Source organism: Bacillus rossius, chromosome 1 (genome assembly GCF_032445375.1).
Source record: "Bacillus rossius redtenbacheri isolate Brsri chromosome 1, Brsri_v3, whole genome shotgun sequence".
Classification (NCBI taxonomy): Eukaryota; Metazoa; Arthropoda; class Insecta; order Phasmatodea; family Bacillidae; genus Bacillus; species Bacillus rossius.
The window spans coordinates 244,357,772-244,378,544 of NC_086330.1; the positions used below are offsets into that span (position 1 = coordinate 244,357,772).

Genomic DNA, 20,773 nt, shown 5'->3' on the forward strand with positions numbered 1-20,773 from the left:
GATGCATGTGATGCTGCTGTCACCAAGGCAGATGTGATTTTCCCTTTGAAGACAGCTTTTTCACAAGCAATCAAGAGCTGATTTACTTTCTGCCCAAAGTTTCCGCTTGTAGCAAGCTGCAAAACCTGCTCTATTTTGCGGATTTCACCACTGAGTGTGTGACTGCAGGGATATGATGACCCTTCCAGTTTCTTGATAAGGTGTACAGTAGCCTCACACACTTCTTTAACAAAAACTGCCTGGATTTTCACACATTTAACATCATCCGTTGATGCCGTAGTGAAGTACTCTACTCCAGTGTTGTTGATACAGGAAATTTCATCACTGGTCAAAGATTCGACAATGGCATCAAGATTGTCGGCGAGGTAGGAGGCGGAGTCGTACCAGGAAGACCACTTCGTCAACACTGGCATTGGAAACAGGGGAATGTCCTCACATGGGAACTTTTCATCCAGGAACTTCTTAAACAAATGTTTTCTCTTGCATGTGTTTAAAAATGCTGACTTTACTTTGGCAAGAGCCTTTTGAAGCTCAGGGAGGTTTTTTCCAAGCCTATTTACAACTAAATTGAGCTTGTGAGCCCAGCATTGCACAATGAGCACATGGTCGGCCATGATGTCTTTTAGTGTGTCAGAACACTTTGCCATGTATCTGGCAGAGTCCGAAACAAGTTCTAACACGTTGTCAAAGTCAATGTTGTACTTCTTTAGGGAATCCAAAATAGCCCTGGAGCAGTTCTTTGCATTGGCTGTTTCCAGAGTATGGACATAACCAACAACAGTATCAATTTGGTCACTGCTATCAATTACTTTAAATAGCACAACAAATACACAGCTTCCTCTTGAGTCCGTAGTTTCATCACACAGAATTACTATAAGTTTGTCTTTCACCTTTTCTCTTACTACATCCTCTCTCTCTTGCTGCATTGATGGAAGATGCTTTTCTTTTAGTACTCTTAGACAAGGAATATCACCAGCACCTTCAACAAACTCGTTCAGGAAATCTTTCAGATGCGGATTTTCAAGTTTTTTTAGCGGAATATTTGCTTTCAGAAAAGTTTCCGTCACTCGTTTGCCGAGGTATTCAGCAGTTTTTTTCTTCCTTTCCGCACTACTGAAGCATGTAGCGATCGAAGTCTGTAATTTTGATTCAGGGCAACCTTTTTCTGCACTGATGTGCTTGGCAGATTTTAGGTGTTTTTCTATAGAATCTTTACGCTTCCACGCAACCTGACACTTACAAAATTTTCACATTACGGTGCGACTATCTGAGCAATAGAATCCATTTTTCTGATATTGAAATGCCCTGTCGCGAGCACTTAATTTATTGTTCGGCATTTTCAGTACCTACTCTCACTTAAAATCACCTTTAGAATGTTTTTAATTCACCATGATCAAATTACCGATATTTGCCGGTAGTACAAGACAATTTGTTTATTTACATCTACATACGTACGTGCGCTAGGCAGGTTTTACCGTGACTGCTGTCGGGCAGGTGCACTGCGCAGGTCGTTTTGCTTCCCGGTTGGGTTGCGAGGGGGGTAGTGAAGTGTGTTGAAGACGAGGGAGGCAAAGCTATTTTTAGAGTAGAGCAGCCCGAAAGATAGTCGCCTAACAGTGACGTCTTCCTGCTTGCATTCCAACCACCCGTCTCTCTCTTTGTCACTATTGCCCTCTTCTCTACAATTTCACGCGCCAAGCCAGTCTGCGTCATCCCCCTCTTTTCCACTTCCTTCTTCACCCCCTCTCTGCTGCTAAGCGGGAGAGGGCCCCGTATGCTAGCCGCTGGCGCCGGCGGACAATGATTCACAGTTAGCTGTCGAGAAAGAATGAATGGTTGAGGGGGAGGGGGAGGGGGTCTGGTGGCGGACAATATGCTCCCTTTCTCTCTGTCTCTTTCTCGCTCGGCCGTTTCAAGAAGCCCTTCCCCTCCCCCTCCAACCCTGTTCATTTACTGCCGCTAGGCTGGCTTTCCGAAGAGGGGTAATTCTAAAAATAACTCAGCCCCTGTGTACGGTGTACTGGAGCCGTGTCCCCTGTGTGCGTGTGTGCATGTGTGTATACGAGACCACGTTGCGTACGTCAGCGTGTTAATGGAGGCTCGGCAGCAAAAAAAAAAAAAAAAAAACACTCTTCCTGTCTAGCTTTACAGGATTTAATGATGCAATATTACGATAGCGTCTGAGCTTTCCCACAAAATTTCCTGTGTCTTGTTGTAGTGTGGTGGAACCAGGGGTACCGGCGCTATGTTGAAATGCGCCACACAAAGAATTCACTTTAATTAATAAACCCCTCACAATAACTTATATTCGGCATGCGACACCGCATATTTCCCATCAGAAACGGCAACAGCATAAGGAGGGAGGAGGGCAGATGTCCTTCCCCTCTTCCCTCCCTCCTACATTTTCCTTTCTCCACTCCACTTATCGCCTCTCCCCTCCCCTCCAAAAACCTTTCCTTCGTCTAGCACGGCGCGGCGACGGTGCCAGCGGTTACTTTGCGTCGCGTAGCTCGGTCAGGAGTCAGACCATTTCATTCGTGATTAAAACAAAAACCGTTGAAGATACAAAAAAAATATACAGGCCTTTTCTATTCGAAATTTAATCTGCTTCAACTTTTATTCTATGCGTTTTTTCACTACAGTGCACCGTTTTGGAGTTATGGAGTGACTTTTAGACATTTTGGTAAGGTTCAGGATTTTAAACTAGACTTGAATTTTCTATGTTCGGTTGTTACGAGGATTTTTCTCGCCATTGTAAGCTCTCGTAGTAGCGAGGTTCCACTATGTTTAAAACTGTTTTATTAACAATAATGTGCAAGTTTTGCTATATTTTGTGACTAAGCTATAATTCACATTTTGCCTCGGAATTCGCGAATAATTCGCGACCGCGAAAAATTCCCGTCCCTATCTATCAGTATGGTTATTCATGTAATCTGAGGCTTGGAAAAGATAGACAAATATATACAGTCCTATGCTTATTTTTCATTACAAATAAAGTAGAATCTCGTTATAGCGAGCACGGTAATAGCGAGAACACTTCTATAACGAGGTATTTTTGAGGAATTTACGGCGTGATCGCTTGAATGGCGTTTTTGTTATTTATCTGCTTTATCTCCACCCCTCTCTCTCGCCACTAGACATATTGCCGTTGACGCCTGTCACATTCTTCAGCCTTGCAGTCGCCACCTAAGTGCGTGGCTTTAAAAATAGAATCCTATACTTTCTTTCTTTTATCAAACTTCCGTTAGTTATCTGTGCCGTGTGTAGACAAAGTTTGAGATTGGAACAGAAACAACGTAAGAAAGTATATTTACAAATTAGATATATGTATGTTTTTGTTTTTATAATCGCATATTTTCACGTTTTTTTTTGGTTGTTATCTTAAAAGAGATAATATTAAAAAGCCGCTCTAATGAGATTTAATTTTTTCTTGGTTAACAAAAACTGTTAACTATAAAATATTGTTAATTGTTTATATTCTATTTATTATTATTTACGCGACGTCATACTGTACGCGTACGCAATACGACTGGATTCGTTGCTGCAACATAACATAGCATGTTATGCGGTATCAGAAGTAACGAGTAACGTAACGATAGTAACAAGCACTAATTGTTATAGTAACGAATACATACGGGTACACATTTTTTCGTTACTTTTACACCTCTAGTAGGCACTACCGTATTTATTTCCGAATCGCTAGGACAGTTTTCATGTAACTTTTGTTTCGGTCAGTTGTTGGGGTATCTGTCGGGGAAAGGGGTGGTGATGGTTTGAGTTTAATCCCAAATTTATTTTCTAAAAAAGTTGACAGGTTTCTTTAAATGAAAAAAAGTATAGTTTTCCAGCGACTATTTCGTTTGAGGTGTACGTGCGTTGCCGCAGCCGCACTCCTGCTTTTTTGTAAGGAATTAAATCGTCGCGCTACACTAGCACCACCTGTTAGCAAAATCCGGAACCAACATGGCTGCCAGCAGACAGCCTGCATCGACAATAGATAGCAGGACAATGCTGCGTCGGCCACGGGCTGAGATGCTATACTTACGTGGCGTGGTAGGGTATTCTGGTTATTTTGATGGAATCAGTGATCGTATCCGTACTTATGGGGTATTGTTTTAAAGAGAATTCACACATCTGCTCACAGAAATTAAGGTTTTGTTAATATAAACTGTTATTTTCCAATTATACAGGTTTAAACACAATTTTTATGCTATTTTCGGTTAATTTTTATTTTTTGGGGGCCAAAATTTGTCCAATTCTGTTATAGCGAGGACACGGTTATAGCGAGGATCAAACCCGGAACCGTGACACCTCGCTATAACGGGACTCTAGTGTATATGGTTTGAACTGTTACCAGATTGATATCACCCAGCAGTTTGAGTGCTTGCAGTGTACTAAATATTTGATAGATGCAGCGAAACCCCTTATTTACTTTACCGTTATGTACGTTTTCCCGTTATTTGCACTATATTTTTCAGGTCCCGTTTAGTTCCCATTTAATCCAATACAATACTTTCACGCGAATTACGTCTGCAAAATCGAATCCATCCTGCTATTTACGTGACGTACACGGGATGTGCACTCATTAGAGAGATGCTTGAACAACGTTTTGTTTCTGTGCACGGCCGTAAGAGCGCTAATGTGCTGACTGCTCACTGTTTGTTTACGATTCGTTGCCAAGGCTCATTTGTAATGGCAGCAATTTTTCTTTCGTATTTTTGTTTAGGACTTTAGGTTATTTGCGTGCTACTTGCTTATTGTTTCGTAGGTGGAAACTGGAAAATATCTGGCGTTTATTTATTCAATTATCTAATGGTCATATTTTCATTGAGGTAAGATTGTTAAATTGAGTATAAAATTACGTATTAAGTAAAATACAATGCCGCCACATGTACGAAAATGCTGTGTGCCTGGTTGCGATGATAAATTTGCAGTTAGACACCGCTTCACAGTTTACGAAGAAACGGTACACAATGAATGGATACAGAGAATAAACGTCGAGAAGCTGAAAACTCTCCACCCTCTTAATGCTGTAGATGTGATTGCAAACTTCAATAGTAATGCTAGCTTGTGACATAGGTGGTTTTAGCATAAATAGCTACTTAGGTCATTCTTCCACCAATGTTTATACGGTTAGTACTGTGCACGGCCACAACAGCGCTGCAAATAGCGTTCTAGCTGTTACTCTGAGAATGGCCTTTCCATCCCTCCCTCTCTTTTCTATGGTCACGTAACAACCATAGTAGGCCTAAAAACATTGTGAAAAATGTAACTTTTATAGTCGGCAGTGAACATTTTAAATCGCAAAATATACATATATTATAAAATGAAAAGTTGCTTTTATTTCTAAACATATAATAATTTTGGCCTAGGCGTGTAAAAGTCCGAGTAATTATAGCAGGAGACAATCTAAAATGTACTAGGGAAAAACGTAAACTCACGAATGTATAAACGTTCTGATACTATATTTATGTCACAACTTAGCCAAAATACTGGTACGAGACATAAACTTCACAAGATAAAATGAGCGGAGTCTTGGTAACTTTTTTTTTTTATATAATTTCGGAAGTATTGTACAGTTGACACATTTTTTTAACTAACCATTTATTTCTGGGGATCGTAAATAATTAATTATTGGTATAAAGAAATCAAGATGAACGTAAAATTGAACATGTAACGGCAGCGAGAAAACTGGTGCGCATACCAATAAACTGGTATTAGAACTGGACAAAACTGGTACACGGGAGGTGGAGCTTATATTTTTTTCCGCTAAGCTGGTATCTATTGGCTGGCTGCTGATGGAACGTCACTAATCTGGGCGGAGCGTTGAGTGAGTTGTACTGCGCATGTGCAGCTCAGAGAACAGAGAGAGCCAGCCGGCGGCTAAGCCGCGCCATTACAACAGCTGATTGAGTATGATGACCTCTCTCCGCGCACGGCGTGCTATATTGACGATAAATTTCCAATTTGCGGCCCTTTTTTTTTTTTTTTTTAATTTTTTTACTGTGATGCAATGCGTACGTGTAATGTGGTCCCAATTTGTTATGAACGCTACAGGATTCGACCGTATTTTAATTAACTTTAACGTATTTCTTACTTTTCCCTTTATTTACACTTTCCCGCTTTTTACACTTTTTTACTTTGTCCCCATGAAAAGTACAAATCAGGGGTTTTGCTGTATATACATCTTATTTGCATTAAAAGTTAAGAGTACATATACTGTAGATTTTTAGAAGTTTAAATAACTTTGAATATCGTGCCTTTGTTCTATTTTTTTGATCATAATTGTGAATGTGCATGGATGTCTGCAAGTCAGGAATTTTGAGTTTAAACTGTTTCAGTAATTTTCAAATGTATATGTGATGGCCATAAAAATTTCTACTCTTTACTGCTTCTACAAGATGATGTGTTAAGGAATATGAATGTGACGTATTTGACCCAGCCACCAAACAATCTGGAGAATGGAAAGAGGTGGCAGACTTGGTTAAAAGTAGGGCCAATAAATCCTCAAATACCCTGAAATATTAGGTATTAAAAATATTTTATATTCAAAAAAAATGGTTAAAATAAAAAATGTTTAGGTAGTGAAATTCAGAAATCCAAAAACTTGCACCTCTGTAGTGGATGAGGACTACATTATTTTATTTTATGAATTAAATATTTATTTAATTAATTGTAACATGCCTATCTACATTTGAATGATAAAACATTATTTGATAGCACAACATACATAAACACCCTATACTAACAAAACAATAACACAGGACAAAGGACAAAGAAGGACAGTACAACCAGAATACTGCAATGATTAAATTAAAATTATAAATAAAAACAGTAATACCATATTAATACCTATCAAAGAAAATAATAAGTATAAACAACAGTAACAGAATATATGAAGATAGTGCTTATTCATTTAGTTTACCAGGTTTTCTTATTTGTTAAAATTATAAATTATTCTAAAGACAACCATTATTTTTGTTAAGTGTGCACAAGGTAGATTTTATACGACTGTGAATCTTGGTACTCTTAGTTGCATAAAAGGTGATATATTTTATTAAAGTTAGCATTCTTCTGGAATTAATAATTTGGTGTTAAACATGCTGATGAAAATATAATTTAGAATCTAAACTAATGCCAAGATCTTTAAAAGTGAATAATTTGGGAAGTCCAGTATGTTCTAGTTTGCAATCATTAGAGGTGGGACGATACCACACTTTCGATACTCGATTCTGTATTGTTTTTTTTAGTTTGATACTTTCGATACTCTAGGGAAAAATATTTTCCCATTAAGTAACAATTATTACAAATAACATAAATTAGTTTTAAACTATATCAATTCAATCTATCATACCAGCACAATGTCAGATTAAACTTAAATACATAATGTGTAAATAATTGCATTATATTAATAAAAAATATGAATTCACCATTATATATACATATAATAACACCACCAGAAATGTAAAATACAGTCCATAATCAAGTAAAGCTGACATGAGAAACAGTGGCCTTACAAAATGTTTGAAGTCCTTTCTTGGAGGGGGGGAAAAGTTACCAAGCCTAAATTAGAAATAAAAAAATTAGGCTATTGTAAAAAGAAAATCAGAAATTTTTGCTTGTTTGTTTTATTTTACAAACAACTTTATGCAACAGAACAATTTTCAATAAAATTTTAACTTGAGAAACGTAAAATACAAAACAATCCGATCGTAAGAAAACAATAACAAACGGGTATATTCAGTTCAAAGATTAGTGAATGCACAAAATATGAGATCCGTGCCTTGGTAAAGCGCGTGCACCATTTTCATAATCATTGCTAGTTTGCACCACTAGTCTCGCTTGGTGCTGGCCATAGATGCTACTAGCGAAGTGCACAGTCTTCTTGATACATTCCATATCTATGGTGCCATAAAGTTATTTTCTTAAGCTTGCAAAGGTAAACAATGAACGTTTTTCAAAATAAAAGCATTAATTATAACGTAATTTATCAGGAGGAATATATATATCAAAACAATTAGTGAATTTTAGGACTTTTCCGCTTCGTCAAAACGTATGAAACGGAAAATTAATGATTTTATAAGTGTATGTTCCGGGAAAGTAAACCATTGTAAATATAGTACTTTCGGCGGGACCGAAATTAATCGGCGTATGACACGGGAAAATGTATGAAACGGGAATGTATCATGGAGGTTCTACTGTTGTTGTATTTTGTACGATGGCGACTCAAAACTTAATTCAATACAAATGTACAAGCATTCCGGTATCGAAAAAATATATCGAACTTACAGTTTCGATACTCGATACTTTGCGATACCGTCAAGTATCGAAGGTTTCAAGGTATCGAAGTATCGAAAATCCAACACTAGTAATCATGTATGATAGGGAAATATTTTCTAGTAAATGATATGATTATAGTTGTTTTCCTTATTACTCTATAGAAACTATCAAAGATATGTTTGTGTTTGCCACCAGTTAAATTAATTTTAAAGTGTTTGTTTAGCATGTCAGGGAACATTTGTGACAAAGATCACTTGTGAATAATAATGTTTTTGTCATGCTTTTTTTGTTTAATAAAAGTTTCTTGTTTAGAATGTTTTAAAAAAAAATTGTCTGCTTTTGTTCATATGTAATTTTATTCTCTGGTTCTTAAGAACTACATTTAGATTTTATGCACTCATTTTAGAATAAAATTCAAAATCCATATTTGGAAAAATGCAAATACAACACAATTATGGTTAAAAGTTTTCCTAATTTATAATCATAAATAATTGTCATCTGATTAAAGGATGTTATGAATACTACTATGGGATCCACCATAGTGCCTTAAGCATTGTCAATAAAGATGCTCCTGACACATGCTGCAAAAAAGTTTTTCCTCATGTGAACATTGGTAAACCATGCCTTCCAACATATTGTAAGTTGGCAAAGGCTATGTTTATAGTACCGTCTCATAGCTTTGCTCTGGTAGATACAGAATTTAGCATCATGAACCTTGTCACAACATCACACAGATCATCACTGGATCATCGGAGCTAAATGTTTTTATGCCAATCTCATCGAGAAACAATCTTTGAAAATTTCATCCTACTCACGGAATGTGAAAAAGAGAAAGAAATTTAGGAAACAGTGCTGATATCTACTTATCTTTTATGAACCAAATTTGTATACCTAAATTTATTAATGTATTTTATTTTTCCAAACGGAATACTAGATGTATGAAAGTATTTTTTAAGGAAATTTTGGCATTCCTGTACTCTGCATGTGTAAATTATATAAAAAAAAGTAAAATAAAATTATTTTAAATATTATTTCTGACCATAAATGACCCCTTTTTTGCTATGTAATGAGACAGATATGGCTTTAATTTATCTCTACAGATAAATTAAAGCTGAAATAACAATTACCGTATTTACTCGAATATAGGTCGCGGCAATTTTACCACATTTTATGGGAAAAAAATGAAGTGCGACCTATATGTGAAGAATTTTTTTTTTTTAATTTTTGAGGATTTTTTTTTGCAATATTTTGCTTTAAAATGCGAAAAAGAAGTTTATATAGGTATAGGCAAATTTATTTACAATGTACACATACAGCGAAACCCCTTATTTACTTTACCGTTATTTACGTTTTCCCGTTATTTGCACTATATTCTTCAGGTCCCGTTTAGTTCCCATTTAGTCCAATACAATACTTTCACGCAAATTACGACTCAAAAATCGAATCCATCCCGCTATTTACGTCACGTAACAACCATAAACAACCTGAAAATACCGTGGGTACTTTAAGAGTTGATAAGATTAGCTAGTAGGCCTAAAAACATCTTGAAAAACGTAACGTTATTAGTCGGCAATGAACATTTTAAATCGCAAAATATACATATTTTATAACATGAAAAGTTGCTTTTATTTCTATACATGTAATAATTTCAGCCTAGGCGTGTAAAAGTCCGAGTAATAATAGCAGGAGACAATCTAAAATGCACGAAGGAAAAACGTAAACTCACGAATGTATAAATGTGACTGCTTATAAGTTCTGATACTGTATTTATGTCACAACTTAGCCGAAATACTGGTACGAGACATAAACTTCACAAGATAAAATGAGCGGAGTCTTGGTAACTGTTTTATACGTATTTTATAATTTCGGAAGTATTGTACAGTTGACAAATATTTTTTAAAATAATTTATTTCTGGGGATCTTAATTAATTAATTATTGGTATCAAGACATCAAGATGGACGTAAACTTGAACATGTCACGGCAGCGAGAAAACTGGTGCGTATACCAATAAACTGGTATTAGAACTGGACAAAACTGGTACACGGGAGGTGGAGCTTATATTTTTTTCCACTAAGCTCGCATCTATTGACTGGCTGCTGATGCAAGGTCACGAGTCTGGGCGGAGCGTTGAGTGAGTTATACTGCGCATGCGCAGCTCAGTGAACAAAGAGAGCCAGCAGGCGCGCCGTAACAGCAGCTGGCCAGCTGATCGAGTACAATGACCTTTCTCCGTGCACGGTGCACGGCGCGGTAATGAATTACCGGTGCGACCTATATGGGGGGAATCTTGAATACCAAATTCAAGACCTCAAATTATGGGTGCGACCTATCTGCGATGGCGACTTATATGCGAGTAAATACGGTATACAAAACAAACATTGTAAACAGTCAGATGTAAATTACTAATATCTTCTTGTTTATAACCTTCATTGTTTAGATTTTACAAGTATTTATTATGTGAATATCTTCTCCTGTTGTCAATTCTCGTAACTGCGAGGGTCCTCTATACATCTGGCCTGGAGGATCAAAATTTCTTTTAAAAACACAGTATCACGTCTTTTTTTTGGGGATGATAATAATAGTCATGATTTGATGCAAGCATCAGAATTATTGTTCCTTTAGTTAAGTTTGCATTACTGAGTATTGCCATAATCACACATCCCTTTAAATGTGCACAAAGTTGAAGTGATTGTGTTTTGATTTAGCCACGGCCCATGCTGGCTCGACAGTGACATCAGACTCCCTGAACAAGACAACTCCTTCAGGGACGCCAACCCTCGTCACAATGCGTCCACCGTCCTCTTCAAGACGCACCAGCTCACCAATCCCCCAGGCGACAGCGTCCCAGATTTCAGGTTGGTACACCAAGCTGCTTCCTCTGAGCTTCTGGGTTCAGACACACTTGCCTCCCTGCTTCCAGTACCTTCATTACAGTACAGCAGAGCCACGGTCAAGTGGTCAGATCACTTGCCTCCCACCAGGGTGATCCGAGTTCGTTGGCTGGTGGGGTCACGCCCAGATTTTTCACAAGTGGGAAACGTTGCAACCATTGCCATTAGCCAGTGAGTTTTCTCGTAGACTTCCATTTCCTCCACTAATGTATTGTGCATTCCGCCTCATTCGTTCTTCAGGCTTACTGGAACAAGTCTAAATCTTCTACTATGAGTGCCTTTATGACTAATATTCATTTCATTAAATTGAAGCTTATTCTGACACCGTAACAACCTGAAGCTATGAAATAATCTGAAAAAACCTGGACACTAAAGGTAACTGAAATTTGATGCTTAAACTGAGTGATATACGTTTTGTTGAACACTTAACATAACGTATTTACTCGCATAATGTCCACAGTAATTTGGCTACATTTTTGACAAAAAAAAAATGGGGTGCGGACATTATGAGGTGAAGTCGGAAAAAATTTTTTTTCCTCAAAATTTTACGTTTTGTGTAGAGTAGTAAAATTGTTGTCTCATAATTAGTTTACTAGCAGAGCGCTGGTAACTGGTGGCCCTCCGCAGCAGACGTGAGAAATGTGACAGATGTCGAGATAATTGGGTGCCGGCGATTAGTGGAAGACGCCACTCATTTATTTTTTCTTCTCTCACTCGCGTATTCAGAAGCCGCAGCCAGCCTACACAAAATAAACGCTTTGTGTGAAAAGATATTTTTTTAATCTTTCATATTAGCCGGTGCCGGCGAGCCTCCCTCCCTGTCCCTTGCCCACTGTGTGTATAAAAAAACCGTGTGCATGTACCCCCACCACTTCTCCGCTACCTCCCCTACTTTGTGACGTAGTGTGAGTTGATGTGTACTGGCTTGTGCTATATATAGCCCATACTCTTGCAACTCATGTGACGTCGCAGGCAGCTGCGCAGTGGAGTGCGAGTTTCTGAGTCCGGATGGTTTCACCATGCTACAAACCCTCTCAGCGACTGCTCCGGAGAAATGAACAACTCAAGGTCAAAGCATTGTTGACAGCGTCGGTAATTTTCCATCCCGTTACTGTGCCTTTCAGGGGTGGCCAAGGTTGCTTTGTCTGGTGCGGATTTTAAAAAATTCCATTTCAAGTATTTAAAAATAAATGTGCGGACATTATACGATGGCGGACATTATGCCATTAAATATGGTATTAGGATGAGTAATTGGCGAAAATATGGAACACGTTAATGAACCCAAAATCTACCACATGTAACAAGAAATTCAAAACAGTGTAGTCTCTCTGTTAATATGCATAGAGAGAGATAAATTTAAAGATATATACGGGTTGTTGATTAATGAACATTAGATTAAAGGGCACTTACATAATATTCACTGTTAATGTTGAGTTTTAATTTTTAAAAAAATGGATGATCATACTGCTATGGTTTGACCGTACAATTTACTGCAATTTAAGGTTTCTTATGATTTTACAGTCCAAAGAAATTTTAATGGGTAGGACAATTTAGCACTGGTACTTTATCATGTTTGTATTCACATCTATGTAAATGAAAGAAGCGTTTCTGTAAGCTTCATTCTAACCTTTACTCAAAATGTCTTAGTAGTGAGATGATTGAATTTTGTTGCTTGGCAAATACTACTACTTTACTGCTTAATTATAATTGTGCTTTATCTAATTAAACATAAATTTTCATTTTATTTCATTTCATCAATGTTTGGTTTGGGGTCACTGCAGTAGAATTAATATGCCAAGAAAAAATGGTGGCTGAGAGGTTAGATAAACAACCTATAATTTTTTAAGAAGAAAGTTTTTTTCACGAAAACGTTTTGAAAAAATTTATTTAGTTACAGAGTGGTTGTATTAAGAATTAATTTTCAATATATATCTTAGTTTTTATGGACCTTTTAAAAAATAGCATTTATACTATATTTCTTTGGTGCTAGAGTTGCTTTTTTTTTTGTTGTAAAGTTAGTTTGGGTGCATTTTGCTAATAAGTGTTAAGAAAAAGTATTAAAGAAATCTATTTGAATGTGTTTCCCCCAGTTTGCTTACCTTAAATGTTAATTTTGGTCTATAGCCTACATTTTATAGGTTACGTGAGCCTAAACAAATGTGCTGTACAGTTTGTATGCGATTGATTATTTTGGTATTGAAATGAGTAAGAATAAATAAAAGATTGCAAAGAATTTAAGATTGCAGACGCATAAAATTTTATATTTAGATCTATGTCCAAGTCCATGTACTTTGTACTTTGTTAGTGCAAACATTTTGGTGTGTTAACTGGTTTTGGCAATGCTATGAGTAAGAAATAATATTTTCAGTTGCATATACGGCTGAGTTCTGTGCCGCCAACTAGTATTTTTGGCACAATTCTAAATTTGAATTTTTGAAAAATTATGTCGCCAGTCATTTTTTTTTCTGCAATAACTTTAACTTTTTCCGCCTCCTGTACACTCCCGTTTAATCTTTGTCAGACCAGACTCCCAAATCGTTCCCAGCATAAATATAAATTAAACATATACAGTAGAATCCATTTATTATGACTCTGCCTATATTGACGAACCGCCTATTATGATGTAATAAAACAACAAAATTTGGTTTTCATATAAAATTCTTTGTAAATAAGTCGGATATAATGACTTTGTTTATAGTGACATGTCACTTATTGTAACCCATTTTTAATAAATTATGTCCAGTTATAATGACACACATGATTCTTTACACCTTCAGCAATGTTTGTTAATTCTCGATGACGTGGCAGGTGGCTCGTTTTTGTTTTGAACCTCAGTGAGTAATGGACACTTGAAGGTCACGCATTGTTGTTTGTGATATCCTGTGGAAAAAATGTCATCTCAACGCCGTAAAGCATTTACGATTGAGGAGAAAGGTGCAATTATATACAGATTAGAAAATGGAGAATCAAACTCTTCTCTCGCAAAGGAATTTTGCGTGGGTCATTCGACAATCTCAATGATTTTTAAAAACAAGAACCGGATTAAGCAATCGTTCAATTCAAATGTTTTGAAACCGAAGAGGCTTCGAAAATCGCAACAAGAAAATGTTGATCAAGCATTAATTCAGTGGTTTAAAATCACGAGAAACAAGGGAATACCTGTCAGCGGCCCTATGCTACAGGAAAAGTCAAATAGTTTTGCCACACGTTTTGGTATTCTCGACTTCAATTGTTCAGCAAGCTGGATCAGTCGTTTTAAATTTCGACATAACATTGTGGCGGGAAAAATTGTCGGTGAATCTTCGTCTGTTGATCAAAATTCAACAACAAACTGGTTGACGTCTGTGTGGCCGAATCTACGAAGACAATTTTTTGAAGATGAGATTTTTAATGCTGATCAACTGAACTGTTTTACAAATTAATGCCGGACAAAACTTTGAAATTTAAAGGTGAGAATTGTAGTGGAGGCAAGTTGTTGAAAGACAGAATAACTGTCATGGTAGCAGCAAATATGAGTGGCACAGAGAAAAATAAATTGCTCGTTATTGGAAAGTCAACAAAAACCAAGATGTTTTAGCAGTATCAAATCGTTACCTGTCGATTATGCTAACAATCGTAGAGCTTGGATGACGTCAGTGCTTTTTGAAAAATGGCTTCGAAATTGTGATCATGATTTGGTGAAGAAGAAGAAAAATAATTTATTGCTGGTTGATAATTGCCCGGAGCATCCAAAAGATACTGATTTAAATTTTAAAGTCTATAACACTTGCTTTCCTTCCGCCGAACACAACATCAGTACTACAGCCAATGGATCAGGGAATAATACTATCACTCAAAACTAATTTTAGAAAAAACCTTGTGCTCAAAATGATTGTCTTGATGCTAATGAGAACAACTCTTCTAGGAAAATAACGGTGCTAGATGCTATTCTGATGGTTAATTTAGCCTGGAATAAAATGTCACAAAGTACCATTCACAACTGTTTCAAACATGCTGGATTCATTGGAAACCACGACGGTTTACCTGTTCAAACAGCAAAACATGAATTTGATGAAGAAGATGACGTCCCTTTATCTTTGTGGTCACGAAACCTAAATTCAGATTCTTTAGCAGCACCGGAAATGTGGGAAGATTATGTTGACATTGATAGTGCTCTTCTCACATCCGAAGAACCCAACGATGAAAATATAGTACAGAACATCAATGCTAGGGAACACCTCGAAAGTGATGTGGAAAGGGAAGAGGAAGTCGAGGAAGCACCATTACCTACCGCAGAAGAGGCATAAGGCTGCAGAATTATTATCATGATTTGTTCATAGCTATATTGAAAATGATAGTAATTTGACCATGGCGATGTCTTCTATACACAATAGTATTAGAGACTGTTACTACAATAAGATGAAAAAACAAAAGCAGACAAAAATTACAGATTTCTTAATTTAAAAATGAAAAATATGTACATATATGTATCATGTTTGTACACGTGTTTAAATGCTAAGTTTCTCTATTAAAATACATAAGTATTCACTAAAAAAGTTTTTTTTTTTTTTCACAGAACGCTTTGTATGACGTCCGCTTATTATGACGTGTTTGTCAATTCCCTTTGATGTCATTATAAACGGATTCCACTGTACTGTTAAGTAAAATACACAAGTACTCTAATTCACTTGTATCATTCACTAGCAATGAGAATTTACTTAAGCATATTATTTTTTTGTGTTACCTAACACTACTCATATAATCACCCAATTTTGTTTAGATTGTTTTCGTGATCACCCAACGAGAGGTGTAGTCACTCTTGCCTTCAATGAAAGTTTTACTAAATTAAATTGTCGGTGTGTCAGTCGAATTTTCACCACACTTTTCCTACGCTAGCACTGCGATGATGAATTTTTTTTAAGATAGAGTACTCGTTTTTTACGTCAATGTACATATAAACAACTAAGAGATAAAGTTTAAACTTCCCAAAGTAAGTGAATAGTAATTTTTGTAATTACGATTTTCTTTGAAGTAAACAATTTATTACTTAAAATTTTTTTTTAACGTTAAGTTTTAATCATGTGATGTACAGCTATGTACAGTAAACTGAGCACTGCAGCTCGTACATCTATGTGTACAACATTTTTAAAGTTTAATATTTTTCTATCACACTCTCCCCAAAGTCAGTAGTTTATTTTGCATCGTTATGATATGATTTTGCATTGTTTTGCAATTGTGACTTCCAAGGTGGCATCAAAGTTTAATTTTTTGTGTGTATTTCCTAAAAGTCGAGCTAGGTCAAGCTAGCCACTGAGCAGCGCTAAAGTAAGGGCCCTCTGCGCCAACGAGCCACAACCCGGTCCTCTAGGTGAAAAATCCTATGACCACCGAGTGTTCCCTTGGTTAGATCCCCAGCACTCAACTTTTGGATGACCTATGTTCAAATCCCCTCTCAGGCAGTGTAAACTTTCATGCCCGCCATGGAAGATCCGATGAAGAAATTAAAATTAATTTAAAGTTAGTTGTGTTTTTTTAGGACTATAATATTAGGTTTTACGAATTTACATATATTTTTTTATTAATTAAATTTGAGTGCAAGGATAAATTAATTAATATTTAATTATAATTAAAAATAATAATAATAGGATAACTACTTTTTTTCTCTCTAAAGTTTAAATGTTTTTACATAATCTATTTTTTTTATGCAAGTTCGTTGATCTTTCGGGGTTTCGAACTCGATCTAAATGAAGGGTTAAATTCCCCCTTGGTCTTCTTTGCTCCAGCCTGTTGGTCTGATCAACCTTCAGTGCTTGAATACGGATCCTAGGTGAGTTAATAAATGTAGGTATCTGGGACCGAGGTGTGCTTTGCTTTTCAAGCAAGTATTAAATTCATATCTTTCGCCTGATCCATTGTCAGATTGTGCAGAGCTCTGACCAATGCCTTCGACTTCTTGTGGACAGACAGAGAAACACGTACAGGGGATATATTCCCATTTAGTTTGTAAGTTACAGGGCTACCATACCCACTTACATCGCCACCATACCCATTTACAGGGGTTACAATCCCCATTTGTCACTGAGTTTCTCAGTGCTTTTCTGCCTACCTCATAGTACCCACTTTGTGATCGTTCATCATGTCCAATATCTGAGATCAACGCGATGAATCTTACTTCATTAATATAGCATTGAGTAAATATTTATGATTATACATTTTATTTAAATTTAAGATTTTTTAAAATAACCAAACAATGTTTAAAATGGACCCACTTAGTGATTAATATTATTTATAGTCTATTACAGCCAAAGCAAGGCATTAAAGTTAGCCACCGAGCTCATTAAGTTATGTAAGTAGTTTATGTTAGTCGGTTCTGGTACAGGGTAAGTCGGCCAGTTCTCATACTTCTCATACTCCGTGTTGGTTGCTTACTAGTGGTGCACCGATGCGGATACCGATGAATCGTAATCGGCGATTATGGGTACTTACCGATTAATCGTAATCGGCGATTATCTTAACGATTACTTTTCCGATTATCTACGTCCCGGCGTAATTAAGTAGGTTTTTACCGTGTAATATTTTGTTACACATTTTAGGACGAAATACGGTAATATTTGTATATATTACAAAATTCATCTAACTCCGTCATATCAAGATTACAGATATTTCGTTAAGTTTAACAAATTTCATTGCCTCGAACAATAAAAAATACATTTTTCCTACACGTTTATTTACGTTTCATCTTTTGTTCTGTCTTTTGTTTAGTGGCCTTGTACATTACCTATAGCCAGAGACGTAAAATAGATGGCACGCAATCAAAATACCACAAGCAGTTGCAGTGGATTCTATGACAATCGATCTTTTCAAGTCGATAGTAGCGGTTCAAAATCGTGGTCCCGATACCTTTCAGAGTTTATCACTGCGTTTTACAAACTCGTTATGGGCGTCTTTGGTAACATTATCCGTTGTGTTATTTGTATGTGACGTGAAAAGTGAAAAAGTATTTATAATTTTATAAATTCAGTCAACATTAATAAAATCTCATGTGCTAGAATTGGTTTTGAGTCATTTTAATATAATTATAGTGAGATGGTGACTAGGGAGAAAAAAAGTGAAGTGTGGAAACATTTTTCTATAAACTCAAGTGAACAAAATATAGCAACATGTTTACATTGTTAAACGGTAATTTCTCGAAGCAACCTTATGTGATAGTCGGTAATAATGCTAGTTTTCCGCAACAAAAACTTACCTACTGTAAATTATTAGACTGTAGTTCAAGTTGTTTACAATAAAAAATTTAAATAGAAGTTAATTTAATTTACACTTTGCAATGACTTAATAGTGTATTTATATATATATATATATATATATTTATACTGTTATTATAACTGTATTCTCAATTTTACCTAATCTTGTTATTAAATTCACATGGGAATAAAAATTTTTGTGTGCATTATTACACTTAAAAAAATTTGTTCATTATAATCGGTAACTGAATCAGTATCTGCCGATTATTGCTCTCATAATCGGTAATCGGTAAAGTAATATCGGTGCACCACTATTGCTTACCCTGTCTCCGCCTTTCAGTGGGGGAGTATGTGCCGCCAACTAGTATTTTTGGCACAATTCTAAATTTGAATTTTTGAAAAATTATGTCGCCAGTCATTTTTTTTGCTGCAAGAACTTTAACTTTTTCCGCTTCCAGTATACTCCCATTTAATCTTTGTCAGACCTGTCTCCCCAATTGTTCCCAGCATAAATATAATTTGGCCTACCATATAATGACCCAGCATGTGCTATCGTTTTATCCTCGCTTTGGTGCATGTACATCGCCTGTAATTCTCCTCCGAGCCGTGACCAAGACCGCTTGTTCCTGCAGTCTCCCAAGACCCTGTTTTTCTTGGAGCTCGTCTGACGCTTGACGCTCCATGGCATGATCACGAGTCAGTTTCCCCAACTTCCCGGCACATCCCTAGGCTCTGTAGAGCTAGTTTGCCACCGTTCTTGCACATTTCCACCTCCCCCCTCTCTCCAGCCTTTCCTGGGAACACTGCCCAGTGCAGCGCGTGGTCAACAACCCCTGCCTGTCACGAGGCAACGACTCCAGTCTCAGAATGTATCGCCTTTGCCCTCTAAAGGCAGAGTTGAAAATTATTTCCCCTGGGTGTTTGAACGCCCGTTAAACGCCTGCCCCCTGGCGCCTCACACAATAAACAGTGCCCCGTAGTTAATTTCCAAGCCACTAGAGCGCTGGACTAGTCTTGTGCGTCAATCTCTCCTTGTTTTGGACACCCCTCAGTAGGTCGCGCTGACATCGGCCAGTACCACCAACTTCGAGATATCGATTTAAGTATTTCTCGAACACCCCCTCGGTAATCTTCGGAACCTTTCGGTCCAGAAGCCGAAGTCTCCCCCTCCCCCCTTTCTTTTGTTTGACTTTGTCTTCCACGAAAGCAGACTGACCATACTGCATCGTCGGCGAACCGCACATCAAGACTTCACTCCGGTCGTTGTTGAAAAATGTAATCAGCTAGGCAAGGGATGTTGTTACTACTCACCACCTCCGGCTAACTCAAATTTGGTGATGAGTGGAACATACAGGTTGCAGGTCATGATGAAAGAAGAAATATATACACAAAGTTCGATGTATTACCGGTTTTATTTATTTATGTAAAATTCACACTATATTTTGTACAACAGAGCACACAAAAAATAATTAAACTGTACGTTCCGAAAAGAATAAACCACAAGCCATCGCCCTTCCACGGCCTGCTCGGCCCGCCGCCCGAACAACGACCGCTCGGTCCGGTGCTCGGACAATGACTGAATTTTACAGCCTTCCTTCCATTTGTACGGCCAGTGTTCTGGGCTTGTGGACGTAATTTTCAGCCAATCACAACGCATGGCAACAGAAGCTTCCACGAAATACTTACTTCTGTTCCCCCGACGCAGCGATTTTGTCTCTTTCTCACACTTCCGTGACCGTGACTCACATGCCTAGCGTGCGAAACAAAGCCTCGGTCGTGGAAATAAATCACGTCAGCATGCCTTCCCACACAAAGAAGCCAGCAAAAAAATTGTAATACAAATAAACTTAAAATATAAATTTATGAATTTTAAAAATAAAAACAATAAACCCGGAGAATTTAGTTCACAATAACTTCGCAAAAGAAAAAAAATCATTACATCATTTGAAAACCTAACCTGAAATATGACAAAAAATTTATAACAAACAATTATTGCTGGATTGCATGAGGAAGGCTGTAATCTGGGTTGTTACATTACCCCTCCAACTTCTCAGTTTAAAGCCAAAGCTTTTCACTGAGAAGTTACAAAAGCACAAAGAAAAAAAAATAGCAAAATCTGTCCAAACCTAACCTCTGAAGTCCCTATATACATCATAAAACATTTCAATGCACTTAAATAACAATTCTTACAAAAGTGGGTGACACCCAAAATTTATCTTCCCTGCCACTTAGGAAAAAATCTCGAAACTCACAAATTCTCCTTTAAACTGTCATAGGATTACCGTGTTTTCTCGCATCATCGCCGCACATTTTATTCTAAAATCAAGTTTGAAAAGTAGGGGTGCGACGATTATGCGGGAAAAAATTTTTTTGTTAGT

The 20,773-nt window shown here is 37.0% G+C and overlaps 1 protein-coding gene across 5 annotated transcripts in view; it reads left to right on the top strand.

Annotated features, from left to right (window-relative positions):
* LOC134527432 (KAT8 regulatory NSL complex subunit 3) overlaps positions 1-20,773 on the top strand; it is a 265,999-nt gene that overhangs the window by 138,550 nt on the left and 106,676 nt on the right. For all 5 annotated transcript variants that reach the window (XM_063360109.1, XM_063360112.1, XM_063360110.1 and 2 more), the window contains exon 13: positions 10,987-11,136. In XM_063360109.1, coding sequence (XP_063216179.1) covers positions 10,987-11,136 — 150 coding nt within the window. The remainder of the gene's footprint in view (positions 1-10,986; positions 11,137-20,773) is intronic.